The 18,189-nt window shown below is 41.1% G+C and overlaps 2 protein-coding genes across 2 annotated transcripts; one reads left to right on the top strand and one right to left on the bottom strand.

Moving 5' to 3' along the window:
* Window positions 1-1,931: 1,931 nt before the first annotated feature.
* otol1a (otolin 1a) lies at window positions 1,932-4,315 on the bottom strand. The gene is made up of 5 exons (XM_051405117.1): window positions 4,230-4,315; window positions 3,631-4,103; window positions 3,456-3,545; window positions 3,237-3,308; window positions 1,932-3,060 (listed from the first exon to the last, which is right to left on the bottom strand). The coding sequence occupies exons 2-5, from the start codon at window positions 4,079-4,081 to the stop codon at window positions 2,198-2,200; spliced, it is 1,476 nt and encodes a 491-aa protein (XP_051261077.1). The 5' UTR covers window positions 4,082-4,103; window positions 4,230-4,315; the 3' UTR covers window positions 1,932-2,197.
* A 2,294-nt stretch (window positions 4,316-6,609) lies between these two features.
* On the top strand, window positions 6,610-17,552 carry ppm1la (protein phosphatase, Mg2+/Mn2+ dependent, 1La). Its single transcript, XM_051405172.1, has 4 exons — window positions 6,610-7,538; window positions 11,915-12,089; window positions 14,203-14,364; window positions 14,746-17,552. Exons 1-4 carry the CDS (start codon window positions 7,140-7,142, stop codon window positions 15,096-15,098), a joined length of 1,089 nt encoding a protein of 362 aa, XP_051261132.1. The 5' UTR covers window positions 6,610-7,139; the 3' UTR covers window positions 15,099-17,552.
* The last annotated feature ends 637 nt before the right edge of the window (window positions 17,553-18,189 follow it).

The raw sequence follows: 18,189 nt of genomic DNA on the forward strand, positions 1-18,189 counted from the left end.
ATTTACACATATCATATTTAATTAAATTTCAGTTGTAATTAATTTCTATCCTTTTGTCTTCTGATTCATAAGCTCAGATGTTGGATTCAGAAGAGAAAGGTATCACTTACCTTTTTAATTATTCCTTCATAAAAGACACAAATGAACAAAACAAAACAGGCTTTGATTGATGATGCTTATTTGGACATGATCCAAACAGAATTCACCAGTGTTTGTTATGTCGCTATATTTCGTGTTATAGAAAATTTTCTTTTTCTGTGCCACCAACTACAATGCTGGTTAACTCATTAACTAACATTGTAGCTGTATTTATGTATTTTAACTTACGTGAAGTGTCTGTAAGAAACAGGATAAGCGCTCTATAAATAAAATGTATTATTATTATTATTATTTTCAGAGGAATAATTACTTAAACGCACAACATCAAACATCATAACAGAATAAGTGAAGAGTAACCACTCTCTCATGCAATCACTTATCCTTTTAACATACCAATACAACACACAGAAGACTCTGATAAATGTAGAAATCACCTAGCAATGTAGATTTCATTTAGTCGCTCTGATTTTCTTCCACTCATTATAAATCTTTTCCTGAACATCTTTGTGTTGAAAAAGCAGCCTGACCTGTAAATGAAATCCTTTGATGTGACCCAATATATGAAGCCAAATTATTGCATTAAAATGAACCAAGCTGCTCAAAACAAGTAACATTACCATCAAAAACAATATCTCTCTTATAAGATTGAGTCACTTTATATGTAAGATAAGATACAGATTTTCATTGATTAAATATTTCTATTCAAATGTCTGGAGGAGAAAGGCTGTTGTGTTTTTCAATGAGAAATTGTTCCTGGTTTCCTAATGTTGTCATTATGACACTACACAATGAAATATCTTTTAAGGTTGGTAGTGCAGTCTCCCCACTTTCTTTTAAAAAATACATCACAACTTAAAAATGTCTCAGTAACCTTTGAGAAAAATAAAATACTAAATGTAATTTATCTTCTAGATGGATTTGCTGTTGTGTACGGGAAAAGGAGTTAATATCATTTTCAATCTGGAGAGTAGTCTTGACTGTTTAAGAGTCAAATGAGATACAGTGTAGCATTTGTAAAAGTCAATGGTATTTTTCTCTGTACAATGTGGGTACTCCAGAGTATAATTTATTGTGCATTCATCTCTCTCTGGTGCAGAGGGTTATCTAGCCTGTTCAGTGCTAAAGCAGCCAATTTGTTGTTATGGGTGTGTAATGTCAATGAAGCATAATTTTTACTTGTATCAGCCACTGGGTGATGTGTTTTTAAACCAATATCAGTTTTCTGTGTTCCTGTGGGTCTGAATCACCTTTACTACTGCCTTCAGTCTGTGCTGATAATTAAGAGAAACAATAAGGCTTTAGCTCCTGTTCTTATTACTGATTCTGTACTGCCTTTTAGGGCTAGTAAATCACTATATTCATATAATGAACCATTTTCAGGAATTTCAACAACTGTGGTGAATGACAAGTGGGAGTGAGAAATGGTGCCTGCCTTAAAGGCTTAAGTATTTATGCTTTTGTTTTGCAGTCAGTAGGTGGACAAGAACATATTGAGTCTTAATTTGTTTTTTGTGAATTTAAACAGTTTTCTATTGGAATATCCAATTTTTCCATATATTGTCACCTTCTCAATCACTGTCTGCAACATTTTCTACTTTCTCTGTACTGATCTCTGCATTTAACAGTGCTCTCCAATGCTGCTTCACAAAACTTGGGCACCTTACACCCTCTAGTGGGAACCAAGTGCAATTATGGATTATTTACTTCAATTGTTTCCAAATGTGTATTGGACTCACGGACACAGGGCTTATCTATTATAATTGCAATGACTAATAGTTTATAAATTGGCTTCTAGTTCTGGTTCTAAATAAGTAAAACTCAAGGGTCATCCATTTCAAGCATAGTCGTTTTTAATGCATTGTTACAAAGAACTGTGTTGCATACAGCGGTAGAATCAATCCTCATCCATCTCCAAATAGACCAAGGCAAGCAAAGCATTTGGTTTGATTAGCACGACAGCAGCGAGCAGATACGGAAGCAGCAGTATTTAGCTGAATCACATTAATTTGACAGAGCAGTGCAATAGGCTGAAGGTTGTGCAGAGTCTACAAGAAGTTACATTCAGAGCGCATTCAAGGTCAAAGGCTGCAGTCACAGGTTATTCTATAGCAGTGGGTTTGCTCTTGGAGTCTGGGTAAAGCAGGAAGCCAGAGAAAGTGCTGTCATCCTCGCTGCTGGAGTAAACTCCATTCCAGTCTCTCAGTGTCTCCAGCCACACCTGGTCGCCTTCAGTCAGATGCATCAGTGCGAGGTTGGATGCCTGATCGATGTCCTGGCCGTACAGAGAATCCCGGGTCCGCAGCTTCCGTACCCCATTTATCACTAGGGCAGCACGAACAGGACGGTTGCGCACAGTGATGTGGTAACTGAATAGGTAGACCCCCGGGTAGGTGACATTGAACTTGTTGAGTGCTGGGTCCCAGTGCCCCTCCCCATTGTAAAACACCTTATCAAACTTCACAGGCAGGCTGGGTGGAGGGAAGGACCTGCTGGGAAACAAGCCCACACTGAAGGCAGAGCGAATCAGCTCCACGCTCTCACCTGGTGGGCCTTTAGGACCCCGAGGCCCACGCCCACCTTTAAGTCCCCTCTCCCCCCTCAGCCCTGCTATGCCCCTCCCTCCAGGAGGTCCTGGGGGACCTCTGGCACCAGTATCCCCCTTCACTCCTGGAGGCCCTGGCTCTCCCTTTGCACCATCAGTTCCATTCACTCCCATCTCACCTCTCAGACCAGGGGGCCCACGCTCACCCACATCACCTTTCTCGCCTGGTAAACACTCGCCTATAAGTCCCTGTTCACCTTTCTGACCCTTTGTCCCAGCTACCCCAGGGGGACCCATGGGCCCCTCTCGCCCGATGTTGCCCTTAGTCCCATTCAGGCCAGGCTCTCCTCTTTCTCCCGGGTCTCCTTTCAGACCGCTGAAGCCACGTTCACCTTTCTCTCCTTTGGGGCCCGGATCACCTATTGTATGTAGAGAAGTTATTTTCATATAGGAAGACCTGTTTGAATTGCTTTATAGTTTTTAAATAGAAATGTACATTTGCACACATTTATAGGGTGCATACCTATTTTAATCTAACTCAGTATGAATAAAATGTACAGAATTTCTGTAGAATTCATGGTATAAAATTACACACCTCTCTCTCCTGGTTTTCCTGGGATCCCAGGGGCACCAGGAACACCCACCAGCCCTGGATCACCTTTTTCACCTGTGGTAGTTTTGATAAATAAAGCGTAGAAAATGACATCCACAAAGAACTTATACAAAGCAGCGTTTTGCAAAAAAGGAGTGAGGGATAGAGAGACAGAAAGGGAGAGACATTCAAAAACTCTCCTGCTGTTAAGTCCCGTTGTACCTATGTCACCATTGAGTCCGTTGGCTCCAGGTAGTCCTGCTGGTCCTGGAGGTCCTCTGAGCCCTGTTTCTCCCTTCTCTCCTGCTAATCCTGGAAAACGGAGAAGAGTATGAAGAGGGACAAATTTTGACTTCCAAAAGGTAATTTTCCAAAAAATGATAATCCATGATCTTACCTGGAGGGCCCCTCTCTCCTGGCGGTCCTGGTGGCCCTCTTTCTCCCATGGGTCCAATGGGGCCTTTCTCTGGTGGACAGCACTCACAGACGTTGTAGAAACATTCATTGTAGTCAAGACTAAAGTTTCCATGGGGGATCCCAGGAGGCACTATGGCATCGGTGTGGTAATCAGTAGGGAAAGTGTCGCTGGAGTAGGTGGTACTGTCTGTAGGGGACAGGGAGTAAGCGTCCATCATGACCTCAGTTGTCTCATCTGTGTGCATGCTGGAAGGGGATGTTGTCGTGGTGGTGGTCCGTCCTCCACCCCCACCTCCTCCGCTGCTCCCGGCTCGAGGTGGCTTCTTGGTGGTCTGAGGTTTGGGCCAGCGTGTGGTTCTGGCACTAGAGGTCAGCACGACCATCACTGCCATGAGTAGAGTGGTCAGGAAGACTAGACGAATAGATGGCATACTGAAGGCTTGACACAATAATCTGCAGGGGGAGAAGAGTGGAAGTTTGAAGAAGATAGACAAAACAGGGGCAGTCCTTTGGAAAAGGTCTATTCTATTATTACACAGTGTGTTCACAATGTACAAGAAAGCAACAAGTGCATCTTACCTGCTGATGTAGATTTTGTTGACTCTTCATTCCATCCCCTCCAACTAGTGATTAATGTAGGCAGCCTCCTTCCTTATATTGCCCTGGTAGCCCAACTTCTGCACCTTTAAGCCAATGAGAGAACAAGGGACAGAATACACCGGGGGTTATTAGGAGGTAGGTGGGCTGGCAAAAACAGATTACATGACTCCTGAGGGATATGAAATAAAGCAGGTTGTATACAAGGCAAGACTTTCTTCTTTGTGATATGGGATATGATTCCAGGACCCAGGAGTATGCGCGCTGCTAAAGCGTTGTTCACACACACGCTTGCTTTGTACACAAACAGCAGAAATATAAAGTTACACACAAAGATACACGTTTTCAGAACAGTGTACACGCATATAGTGCATACACACAAGCTTGCACATTGTTGGTAATGAAAAACATCTCATATGAGAGTAACCGAGTGCAACACCTTGTAGTGACCACACCATTTGGCAGTACCTCAAAGCAGAAAATGGATCACCACACACCCAGTGGGAGAGGGATCAATGTCCCAAAACAGACGGCGTGGCAACATTGATCCAACCTTTCCTTGATCTTACCAACCCAAAGATCCCAGTAAACCCAGTAAACTGAATGAAAACCTGGCCCCACTGCATGGACTACTGAAGCGGGGGTATGTATGTGAATTTTAGTACAGGGTCAGAGGGGTTCATCTAAGCCTGTGTATTTTATATGTGCATGTAAGAGGTGTGGTAGACATGGAGATGTGTGGTGTCTGACTGTTCTGTAACGTAACTCAGTACTCATACATCAGTAATAAAGACCTATGTCTGTTTCAATGCGTATGCCCCCAATCTTGTCCACAAGCCTTGAAATTATGCCCCCACCCCCTTGTTGAAATGCCTTCCGTGGTCCATGTCTCAAAATGTGATGAACAATTCAAAAGAGCAGAAAGTTGACACAGCAAAATGGCAGAGAAGGTCACTACGGACATCTGCAATTGTGTAGCTGAAGATATATCCTGAATAAATGCTGGCAAACTGAGTGTATAGACTGCTTTATTATAGACATGTTTTATGTAATCTGTTTGAAATACAAGAGAAAGCTCAAAAACAACAGTACATTGCAATGCAGCTCACTCTGATCCATACACTTAATGGAAATCTAATAGATACATTACAGCATTTTACTTAATACTTAGAGGTAGTATAAGTAGTACTTGGTAAGTAATTTGGTTAAATAGCAGATTGTCCTACAAAACTCCTGCTGAACACCTTGTGTAAAACTTCAAATTGGATTGCTACACTGCAAAACACAAGCCTCCCTTCATCTTACACTACACTGAATTATGGAGGTATATGAAAAGTGAAATGATTGCTGACATACAAAATGCACTAGCATACCTGTGTTTTCATTTATTAGAACTGGTAATCTAAGTTGATAAATCATTCAACAGTTGAGTTAATATCACAAACAACTCTGACAACCTGAAGTTAGAGGTAGGCTACTCATTTAAAGTTCTACTTAAATGAAATTGTAATAATGTTCGGGACTGTTTAAATTAGTGTATCTGTGTGTGTGATGACTGCATTGTGAGGCTGAATAGCCACGTTGTGACGTTGTGCATGCAATTTGTTCTGAGGTCTCTCTTTTATAAAAGATCTCAATCAAACTTTCTGAATAAATAAACACACGAGTGACAGGACTGTTAAAGATGTGATACTCCATATAGCCACCAGGGGGCAGTGTTTGGTCAATGTAAGGACTGTTGAAACCAACATCTGAACAAAGGCCTAGTCTCTCTCATTAATTATTGGGCAATTATAGCCTGTAATATGACCCATAATTAGCTATTATTGTGTCATGCCATTCTATTTGAATTGAAATGTTGCTGCATACGTATGGGGGCAACTTGTGTGTGTCTACAAGTATGGATGTGATTCTAGGTCTAGTTTATATTCTGTTATATTGATTAATGTCCAGTCGCTCATAAAAAGTCAGTATAGGACCATAAAATGTTCCATGATGAATGGGAGATAATATAAAGTGCAACTGTATCTGGATTTCAAACCAGTATGATGTGTCATATTTTACTAGATGACATCATCATTTGATTCCGCAGACAGTGTTGGTTCCAGTGTTTCGCCTGTCCATCGTATGACTCTGCAGCTGCGCACTCATGTCAGCAGCGACTATATTTAAAGAACGAGCCACTGTCAAGCCAGCCACTATCATAATTAACTTCCGCTGAGGAGTTTCAAAATAAATCTCTGACATTGACAACACCCATTGTGCACCTCCGTACAGACCCCTGCACTGTTTCGCTTTATTAAAACAACCACAACAAAATTCCGGTCTCGTTCTCACTCTCCCATGGTGGTTTGACACAGCTCAAGAATGGAGGTGTGTGTGTGAAGAATGTAATGTTGATGCAGAGACCGAATAGACACATATATCCTAGAGAAGAAACGGGGTCAGTGGCAGGCAAAAGGAGGACACCTCTAAGTCATATCTTCGACTCTCGCCCTCCTCCGGTGACTCCCATGTCTCTCTCCGGGGTGGGTTTAACCCAAAAAATCCGCCATCCAACAATGGGCTGTGAGAGATCGGTTCAACTCGGAGAATCCCCTTGCAGCTGTTCAGAGAGCCGAGGATAGGACCAAGACATCGGACCGAGTCAATGAGGGTGGCTTGTCCGCTTTAGTCCTGCGTCTCTCGGCCCGGTGTCTGGCAGCCAGCCGCGCACTGCGCGTAAATGCGGTCGGAGTAGAGAAGACAGGCCTCCGATGAACACTTTAAATGTTGAAATTCAGTCTTTGGCAGCCATCGTGGTAGTGAATCGATTTCCTTATAGTTCCGCTGAGCGGATGGAGTGAATTGAGCAAAAGGGGGGAGAGATAGACTGCAGCTTGGTTGCGTGTGATGATAGGAGACACAATGACGCTCTTGTCTCTTCTGGGTCGGATCATGCGCTATTTTCTCCTCAGGCCTGAGACATTGTTTCTGTTGTGCATAAGCCTGGCGCTGTGGAGTTATTTCTTTCACACTGACGAGGTGAAAACCATCGTCAAGTCCAGTCGGGATGCCGTGAAAATGGTGAAGGGGAAAGTGGCGGAGATGATGCAGAATGACCGGCTGGGAGGCCTCAGTGTCCTGGACGCAGAGTTCTCCAAGACCTGGGAGTTCAAGAATAACAACGTAGCCGTGTACTCCATACAGGGGAGACGAGACCACATGGAGGACCGGTTCGAGGTGCTCACCGACATCACCAACAAGACGCATCCGTCCATATTCGGGATATTTGACGGTCACGGTGGAGAGGTAGGATGAGAGGGAGAGGTTACTCGGGCCAGGTTTTTTTTTTTTTTTATCAGAATGCGTCTTTCTGGACTCATCCAGAGCCAAAGACCTGCTGCAGCACACGAGTTAACGTCATTTGGAAGCAGATACAGAGACAGACAATAAGTTATTATGAGAATGATAGGGAAATATTCTAGGGAGGGACATTAAATTGATATTTTAAGAGATAGAAAATAACAATAGGTGACTATAAACTCTGTTAGCACCATAGAGATGCCAGGTTTCTATGGGAACACAAGTATTTGTTCTGGGACACAGACATACACCACTGGTGTTACTCACTTCATACTCACCCCATTTTCAAACAGAACAATACCCCCCCACCACCCCTTCTCTCTCCATTATTGAATTCTTTTGTGCCAAACCCCCTCCACCCCCCCTGCCAATCAGGGAGTTAACTTGGGTTTCATCACAAAGCACTTGTGTGTGTCTCTGTGTGTGTGCGTGTGTGTGCATGGGTGATGTGTGTGTGTGTGTGTGTGTGTGTGGGTTTTGTCTATCTTTCCCCCACTCCCTGTGTAGTCGAGGGTCAGTGGTTTCTCATGGCTGCTTTCAGACCACGTGTCCTGGACCCCATCTGTCACACCACTACCACTGTCCCCCAGAGGTTCCAGTGTATTTCACTGAATGATACTGGTTTCTGATTTAGAGCCCAATCTTTCTTCATCAATATAACACAAACAGATATTTAGGTGACTCAAACAAGAGCCCCTGAAGCATGAGAAACATAAAGATGTTAGCGTGCCGCAGTTATCAGTAAATTGATAAACTGGTAGGGCTACTTGGTCCGTCATTGTTGTTATGAGGGGAAATAGAGTTGAGGTTTAAGTCATAATTGTGAGGCTTATAACAGAATGATAGTTACACTAAGCTCTGGCTGTATTGCCAATTATAATCTGAATTAACCTATCAATTGTTTGGTCTATACAGAGCCCAGGTGAGGTCCAAAACCCAAATACATTCATTTTGACGATTTAAAAAAACTGTGGATATTCACATTTGAGAGGCTGGAAGCTGTAAAGTTTTGGCATTTTTGCTTAAAAATGACTTCCGTTTTAGTAGGTTTCTTTTGACTACAGGAGATTTATGAGCTGAAAGGTGTTCATAATTTTTCCAGGTCTGGTTTGAATAATTATTTTATCAAAGATTATAAATCTAAGAACCCATTTTAAGCAGTATGAAAAAGCACCTTTCAAGCTCTATGTACCTAGTGTTATATATAACTAAAAGATTAATGGTTAAGCAAACTTATAAAGTTCCAACTACACTCTAATGGTTACATAAACAAGTAATGTAACCGTGGCCTCAGAATGAAAAGGAAATCAGTTTGTGCCCAGTGATGCCGTCACAAATAATTTTCTATAAAGCCACCCCAGAACATTCATCCCTGTGTCTGACTGCCGTACAGTCACATTTCACATCATTTTGAACACAGGAATGACGAAGGGAACTGCCTGTTCTCTTTTTTAAAAGATTAGTTAGAAGAGTTACCATTGGGTTGTGTTAAATCATAGAGAGGGAGACAACAAACAGAGAGTAGAGGGTGTTTACCCATCTGGATCGGTATGTCTATTCCTGTCCCCTGAACAAATATTTATCCTTCCTGTCTATCATGACATCTCCCCCCTTTACTCTCACTTTTTTTCTCTCGCGAGCTTTGCTCCTTTTCCCCTCTTTCTTTAGGTAAATGTGCATCTCAGTGCATATGTGTGTTCATACTGTATGTGTTTGCCCCACTCATATATTTCCTTTATGCTTTATTACCGTCCTTTTATCTTATCTTACTCACAGTCAAAAAGGGTGCGACTCAAAGAGAAAGGGTTACTCTGACATCGATCTTATTCATTCACTAGCATCAATACACGGACCTCGTCCTGAGCTATGGAAACACAAAACCCATAAACACAGTTTCCTCCTGTTGAGGGTCATTTTTAAAAAGCTGTGTTTACCTTCTGGCACCCCTTGATGCTAATGATGTTGGTAAAAATTACCACATGTGTGGATATCCTTGGACATTTATTTGCTAGTGCATTTTTATGCAGTTTGGCATAACTGTCAACACACACACACACACACACACACACACACACACGTACATCACTAATGTTAAATGAAGCGATGCCGCCAAACCAAATATGTCCAGATAGAGCAGCCTGCTGTGGCAGTGCAGTGTGTTCTGGCTCTGAAAATATGCAGGAACTTTTTCACACAAGTCTGGGGGATTTTTTTGTGTTTTGTGTGTGTGTGTGTGTGTGTGTGTGTGTGTGTGTGTGTGTGTGTGTGTGTGTGTGTGTGTGTGTGTGTGTGTGTATTTTATATCAAGGCACTGAGTTATGGCCCAGAAATATAAAAGTCAGCACAAGCTGCTACTCCTCTTTTAACATGATTTACTGAGACTATTTGCTGTTGAAGCAGGAACTTTAACACACTACTTTGCTGTATAAAATTGAATTTATAGTTAAGCAGGGCCTGGAGAGGCAAATAGGATTTAACAAAGCAGGAAAGTCAGTGAAAGATCCCCAATACCGATTAAAGAACTTTTAATAAAGTTGGTCCAATATTTTACATTTACTCATTAAATCCTAGACAGTGAAATATTTGAGTCATTTATGAAGTCTGTAATTGCACTGGTCTTGGCATTTTCAGCTGATCAAGGCTCACTGAGTTCCTCTCTCTCTCTCCAATTAAATAAATGAATGAGTATACTTGTCCAGCAAAAGGGAACGAGAGAAGGGGGAGGGGGCCGCAGGAATAGATTGTTTCACTCTAGTGATCATTAGGAATATTAGTCTGTCACAATATTTCACATCCAGGTCTTGTTCCCTTGTTGTATTTTACTCCAAATTCCATAAACTTGATTACTGCATTCTAGGCAGTTCTAGCTGCGTATGAATAAAACATAGCAGAGACGCATGGTCTTTGCTCAGGTTTTTGGCTCTATTTTAGTGGGGTTGGTATGGTATGGTATGAGTTATTTTAGTAATGAAGGATCAAAATCCAACTGAAACTGAATTCACAAGGTCTCATACTATCCCGAACACTTGTTGAAATTGAACTGCTTTAGCACATTAGTACATCAGTAAGCGAATGCCTTAATTTCCATAGGAGCTGTGAAAATGAAATAATGTACTTTGTATCAACCAGGGCATTAAGATGATATAAAATATTTCCATTTTAGATTTGATTCGCCAGCATTAGCATAATGGAAATCTTGGCAGAGAAAACAAGGGAAGAAGCAGATAAGTAAGGGTAGTAGGAGGAGGAGGGTAAGTAGGCTGGAGGATGAGGAGGTTGTTCAATAATTCACCGCAGAGCACCTGCTGTATGAAACAAAAAAAGAACTCCTTTAAATTAGAGCTGTATTTTACTATATCACCTGGCAGCAACATAAGAACAACTTATTTATTCTATTTATAGAAATAATAAGTAATATATTTATATTATTTATTTTAAACCTGTCAAACTGAGGATATTTAGTCTGAAATGTTGATGAAATATATATGTGTAGTACATTTATATAGTACAGTTATATGAATAAGAAAACCTCAAAGTTTTTTCTCAGCAAAAATGAAAGCAGCACAATCCACTTTTGGGGTCAGCTGTAAACACAACATTTGTATGTACACATATATACACCTTTATAATGTTGTCATGATGAACATGTTAGGGAAAATATGCCTATTTACACACCCAGAAGTCGTTTATTATATATAACATTAACCCTTCTTTTCGCTCCATTTTAGTCTCCACTAACCCTTGAGGGAAATCTCTTTAGTGTCTAAAAGCTTCACTGTGTTCACCAGCTAGTTGCTAACACTGTGTGTGCTCTTTGGTGTTCAGCAGGTAGTGTGTAGCAGGTTTATTGGAGCTTTTTGAGCAGAAAACAGCTGCCCGGTGCGGCTGAAACAAAGCTCATATAGTCACTTAATTAATTGTTAATATAAGAATATAGATTAATGCAGTCCTTTTATGTGCTCATTTGGCATACCATAATATAACATTGTGGTCTGCTTCACTTCAGATAGTGTTGGACAGTAAACAAGATCGTGCTATCTGGTGCTTGCCGATCACAGTAGATCAAGAAAAAGATGCAAAAGCATTTCTGTTCATTATAAACAACTTCTACAATCTCTGTGCTATTCTACTGTTTGGTACACTATGGATCAAAACAAGCTTTTATAAAAGGTCTGAAGTGAATCATGTTAAAACCACGTCATCTTAAGCCTAAACTTGATATATCTGAACTTCTAAACTCTGTGCTTTGCCCTTACTTACCCACCCTCTGCTGTCTGATTCTCCCTGTGCCTCCCTCCCCTTCCTGATCCACCCTCCCCCAGGCTGCAGCTGACTATGTGAAGGCCCACCTGCCAGAAACCCTGAGGCAGCAGCTGCAGTCCTTTGAGAGAGAGAAGAGAGAGAGCGCTCTCTCTTATGCCAGCATCCTCGAGCAGCGCATCCTGACTGTGGATCGTGAGATGCTGGACAAGCTCTCTGCCAACCATGATGAAGCAGGTCAGGAGGGGGAGGAGAGTGGTGGGATGTGAATATATATGTGTGTGTGTGTGTGTGTGTGTGTGTGTGTGTGTGTGTGTGGGGTGGGGCAGTTTATGAGCTAAAAGAGACGATAGGAAGAATTGGGAAATCTGAAGTGTTGGCAGATGTGTGTCAGTTTTGTGCACTTCATATGTGTTGTGATACATTTTAATACAAAACTCAACATTTGCATGAATTGTTCTGCACCCTAGCCCCTAGAAATTATGTCTTCAAGTGCTTGTTTGTTCCAGATTCATGCTCTCTGCCTTTCACAGGACACTACTAAAGGACTTGGCTATAAAACCCCACAATTTCCTGTAATAATATCCCATCCGTACAATACTTCTGAACTGTGTTGTAACACGATGCTGCTGCCCATTGTAGTGCAGTATAGTGTGGTTGATACTGTTTGCACTGATGTAAAATTCAGAGTTACAGTCCAGATTGATCAGTTGGTGGCATTTGATATGCCTACCACAAGAAACAGCTTTTCCCTTCATTTTTTTGGCCTATTGTTTTTCATTGTTGATTTGTTGAGGCTCTATTGGCAGAAATGGAATATAATACTCATAGGTATGTTTTCATTATTCAGTGTATAATCACATGAAAATCCGAATAGTTCTGTTTTTGTTACCTGAGAATGGGCCATCTTTATCTACCTTTTATGGAGTCCTTCATGTTCAACCACCATGTTTCTACAGTAGCCCAGAATGGACAGACTAAATACTAACTCTAGATAGGGCCTTTCGTATTTTTTGCCAGATTTGCAGCCACCTGGTTTCTCCTACATACTTATAAAGCTGAGCTGTATTCAAATGGTTGCAGTCTGCAACTTCACCACTAGATGCCAGAAAATCACACTGATCCTTTAAAGAAACTGATACACAAATCACTTTCCCTCTTTCTATGGGACTCGTTTAGTCAGTTTGTATTCACTGTGCTTCTCTGTAGACCAACAGGTCAACACGATTATGAAGTGAAACTCACCTCAAGTGGTCCCATACGATCACCTTATCATTTGCAGTTAGCACCATTTATTCGATTTTAACGACTTTTTCAAATAATGTCTAATCCTTATAAATCACTGTCAAGTTAAGTCAGGTCAGTTTCATTTATACAGCCTAGAATCACAAATCACAATCAGTGCGGTTTACAATCTGTACCGCATACAAAACCCTCGGCCCTATGATGCTCTGTTCGGATAAGGATAAACTCCCCCAAAGAAACCTTTTTAAAGGGCAAAAAAGGAACAAACCTCAGGAAGAGCAATAGAGAAGGGATTTCTTTCATGTGTACAACATAGAGCCACACAACCTCCTCTCCACCATGGAGAAGTGGAAGCACAAGCCACGCAAACACAGAAGAGGCAGCACAGCATTCACACAGATGGAAGTGACAGACAGACACGCAGAGGAAGGGAGGGACATCACAGCATGCAAACTAGGGAGAGAAGAGGCTGAATCTCCTGTGGGGGTGATGATCCAGATCCAGACGTCTGGATGAGGCACCGGGTAGCCAGGAGAGAGAGGGGTTCCTGGACTGTTGATGGTCCAGCAGAGAGGAGAAAGCAGGAGGAGAATACTACAGTGAGGGAGAGAGGGAGAAGAGAGAGAGAGAGATGCACACAGCTTGGCCACTTGTGGGAGATAGTGTGGAACTGTAATAACAATATAATAGTTTCATTTTCATACCAGAGAGCAGCTGTCAGCTCACTTGACATTTTCATTCCTGGACATTTTTCATTCTACGGAAATTTTGGACTTTTGTTTTGTGGTTAAATGTCATATTAACCAAAAATAAACTTTGTTTGTCTTGTTTGTTTCAACAGCTACTATAAGGAATGCTTGTGTTATTTTGTGCAATACATTAAGCATTTGCAAATACCTGTTATAGCATAATTTCACTTGCAACATTAGGGCAGTGTGGCAGCAAAAACACACACCAAAACCCCACAAAAACAACTGAATGCAATGATTTGTGAATAAACCAGATTTGATCCAGGATTGTGAAACGTTTGTGGGACATCTACTGAAATGTCAAAGCTAACCACTTTCTCAACTGTTTCCTCTTTCTCTGTCAATCTCACGCGCAGGAACTACATGCCTAGTAGCGCTGCTGTCGGACAGAGAACTCACAGTGGCTAACGTCGGAGACTCTCGTGGTGTGTTGTGTGACAAAGATGGGAACGCTGTTGCACTATCACATGACCACAAGCCGTACCAGCTCAAAGAGCGCAAGAGGATCAAGAGGGCAGGTACACAAAAAACAACCCTATTATATAAAGCATATACTGAATGTGCCTGTACTACACTCTCCTGTGGTTGATTTTGGGGTCCTTGGTTGCCATCTGCTGGTTTATTCAGGAACAGCATTGTGTTAAACAAAGCACAGGGTCAGATTGTGATGTCTGAAATAGATACCTAAGCTGTGTGATTAAAGGATTTTCATGGGTGAGCTTTGTTAATCAAGTTATCTCAAATAGATGCAGTATTTCAGAGATTATTTCTGAAATAGTATTTTAGCCCATTATTTGGATTGATACACATTATGTGCACCTAAACCCATCGAGCTAATTTGGATTCTCATTAACAAATCATCAGACTGAACTTTCCTATCCTTATTTCCCCACTTCCAGGAGGTTTCATCAGTTTTAATGGATCCTGGAGAGTCCAGGGAATCCTGGCTATGTCCCGCTCTTTAGGGGATTACCCACTGAAGAACCTCAACGTAGTCATCCCCGACCCTGATATCATGACCTTCGACCTGGACAAACTGCAGCCAGAGTTCATGATCCTGGCGTCGGATGGCCTGTGGGACGCTTTCAGCAACGAGGAGGCCGTCCGGTTCGTCCGCGAGCGTCTGGACGAGCCTCACTTCGGCGCCAAGAGCATCGTCCTCCAGTCTTTCTACCGCGGCTGCCCCGACAACATCACCGTCATGGTGGTGAAGTTCAAAAGTGGGGCTGGGGGTAGTAGCAAGGCCGGGTAGTAGGTGAGGGTCAAGTTTAGAGCTCACATTGTGATCAATATTTTCTATGATTTTACCCATCTTCTGGATGGAGCCGCACACAGGAGTGACTGGAGGAAGTTAAAGTTTGGACACTGAGAATGGTACTTTTGACAGGTTCACACACATACAGACACACACACACACACACACACACACACACACACACACACACACACACACACACACACACACACACACACACACACACAAACACACACGGAAATGGGTTTTGTTTTGTTTCTGATTGAGATAAGGGCATTTAAACACAATACGTATCTCATAAACATCTGCCAACTTAATGATGAATGGAGTGGAGATGCATAAATGCAAGACAAACACACACCAAACAGGGGATTTTCTCTTAACCTGCACAGACTAGACTGTGACTGATTTATTACTGTTTACTGTACATGCACGTGAATGGTACAGCTCCACTGGAGACTTCTTCAGAGGAGGCTTCAACTAGTGCCTACTCAAAAATTACTGTGCAACTACAGGAAGCTACTGAAAATGTATTTGTGAAAACTCCACCATATTTGCTGCATTTTGATGATGCTCTCAAGTAACTTATATGCATCTGTTACATTTTTTGACCGGGAATATTCTGTCAAATATTTAGAAAAAAAAAGACTCCAGTGGATCCATACCTTTTATTTAACTTGAGGTGATGCTACACCTAAAATCTAACTTTTGAGTATCAAATACATCAGCAAGCAGTTGTCACAGTGGAAAAAAGAAGTAGCATAAATAGTTTAACAGCAAGAGCGCTGATTGGCCAACTGCTATGTGATTCTGACCAATCACAGCTCCCAGCTACTACCGCTTCGTAGGTTCATTGATTTCTTAGGTTGCACACTGCTACCAACACATCTTTAAATTAAAGAGTTTTACAAGCTAACACAAAATGGAAACTGTAAATGTTTTAAGCAGGAAACACAAAAGTACATTTTAAATGTAATGCTGTGATTCCACTTTGAATTGCAATTACGCATTCATCGTTTAAGATGGAATAAGAACATTTGTAATTGGCTAATTTAATGATATTTATTGTTTTTACAGCTTAATTTTAATGTAGATTTAATTGATCAACTTATAATAACTTTCTTTTTTAAGGATGACCAATTTATTATTTTTTATTGTCCATAATAACTTTAGTGACCTACATTGTTAAATACATGATTCTACTTACTTGTTCATACATATGCTCAGTATGTTCCAAAGACATTTTTGCCAACATATGGCTAAATAAACTGTCTTAAGACTGTAACCAGTAAACGACATTAGGAATTTGAACCAAATTGAATAAGCTGGAGGTGGGTTCCTCAGGTTAGCCAGTGAGCCACGATAGAGTAGTCTAAGAAATTTCTATGGATATTTATTCATTTTTGGAGAGAATGGTCATTATTGAAATACTTTGTAACCATCCAAACTGACTACAGCCACTCTTGTCTTTGAAGGCTGAAACTGTAAAATTTCACAGCCACTTTTCAAGTGTACAGAAACTTAGTGATACTCAGTAGATAGATTTTAGGTGGAGTCTTACTTTAACATACAACACATGCACACATACACACAACCAGTTATGAAAAATGCACTTTTCAGATGTTTATTTTTTTGGAATGGTAAATTCTTACATATCAGCCTCTCTGTAAACTCTGTATATTCTCAGTAATACCAGAGAGTTTTAATGTGTGTAGAACCTGATTTAGTTCCTGACCTTTACATCTTGGTACTGCAATTTTATGGAGCTAATGTAAATTGTTCCTTCAGAGTTGTTTTACACCATCTGTATCAGGGCATGTGCTTTGGCTTATCCGTGTTCATGAACAAAGTACGTATGGTATGTTCCATGGACACACTGGTGGCTGCCTTTGACCTGGTAAAGCACACAAAACCGGAGGTGCAAAAAGACTTGCACGCCGCTGCTGCCATGACAAGCTAAAAGATGACACAACGTAAACTGTACAGCCGCAGCCTAAATGCAAGTAGCTAGTAATATGATATGCCCGTGAAGCAATACAACTGGTGTCATTGACAGCAACAACCTGTCAAGGAAAGTTACAGTAAACCATACTTGATTTACTACTGTTTTATGTTCAACTACTTTTTACCACTGTGTTTCATGATCTTTGCATCAGTTGACAAAAGCCTTTTTTTTATTTAACAGTTTACCTAATGCCTTATTTATTGTTGAGTTTTTGGACGTGTCTGGCAGATTTGCCAAATCAGTATATTCTTTTTTGGTTGTTTTTTTGTCCTTCTGTAGATGAGCAGAAGTTTGCAATGAATGAGATACCCATCACTTTGATTAGAGAAGCAGATTCACACATGTTGAGCTGATGCTCAGTGTAAAAAGAAAAACAGGAGTGTAAAAAAAATAGATTCTGTATGTAAACTATCAGTATTAAACAAAACTCTTTCATCTTAAAAGAATTTCCATTTTATTGTCTTTATTGTCACAAAGGCCTGACATTTCATTCTGGCCTGTATATTAACTGTGCAGCATGCTCACCACGCCAGGTCAATCAGTACAACACACACCAACTCCTTTGTTTGCAAGGGTTCTTTTTAATGGTGGACAATGTTAAAAATGCAGAAAAGTGCCCTCTTGGATGCCCCTATGGTGGATAGAAAATGTTAAACTGACGCTAATCCGGAGCCTGACAAAAGCTATTTTAACCATAAATCAAACTTTCTGCATGCTGGTTCCCTTTTAATTTTTTTCACCCCTGCCCTCAAACAGCCTTAATCTGCCACTGATTATTTTAGTTCTTAGCAGTAAGCTAAATTTCTATTATGTACTCAGTCTTCAGATTTTTTCAAATGCATTCCCACCACTTATTCAGTCATACACTTTTTTACTTATTCACATAACAGATGTGCATTTTAAAAAAAACATTCACACATGCTGCTGGTCCTACTGAAGAGCCCCCTGGAAGCAAGTTTTAAGTGCCTTGCTCATGGGTACAACAAACATAGATGCAGAGCAAAAAAGGTCATCAGTGACGAATGTTCTCTGCCTTTTGTCACATCTTCAGGAATTTGAATCTGTGAAGTTCTCGTCAACCAC

Source organism: Dicentrarchus labrax, unplaced genomic scaffold (assembly GCF_905237075.1).
Source record: "Dicentrarchus labrax unplaced genomic scaffold, dlabrax2021, whole genome shotgun sequence".
NCBI classification, from domain to species: domain Eukaryota; kingdom Metazoa; phylum Chordata; class Actinopteri; family Moronidae; genus Dicentrarchus; species Dicentrarchus labrax.

Bases quoted from the DNA above. Each gene is read 5' to 3' on its own strand.
- ppm1la (XM_051405172.1), top strand. From the start codon at position 7,140: ATGATAGGAGACACAATGACGCTCTTGTCTCTTCTGGGTCGGATCATG. The intron at 12,090-14,202 runs GTCAGGAGGGGG...TCTCACGCGCAG, and splicing joins TGCCAACCATGATGAAGCAG to GAACTACATGCCTAGTAGCG. The intron at 14,365-14,745 runs GTACACAAAAAA...CCCCACTTCCAG, and splicing joins CAAGAGGATCAAGAGGGCAG to GAGGTTTCATCAGTTTTAAT.
- otol1a (XM_051405117.1), bottom strand. From the start codon at position 4,081: ATGCCATCTATTCGTCTAGTCTTCCTGACCACTCTACTCATGGCAGTG. The intron at 3,309-3,455 runs GTACAACGGGAC...AAACTACCACAG, and splicing joins CGGACTCAATGGTGACATAG to GTGAAAAAGGTGATCCAGGG. The intron at 3,061-3,236 runs GTGTGTAATTTT...TACATACAATAG, and splicing joins AGGAAAACCAGGAGAGAGAG to GTGATCCGGGCCCCAAAGGA.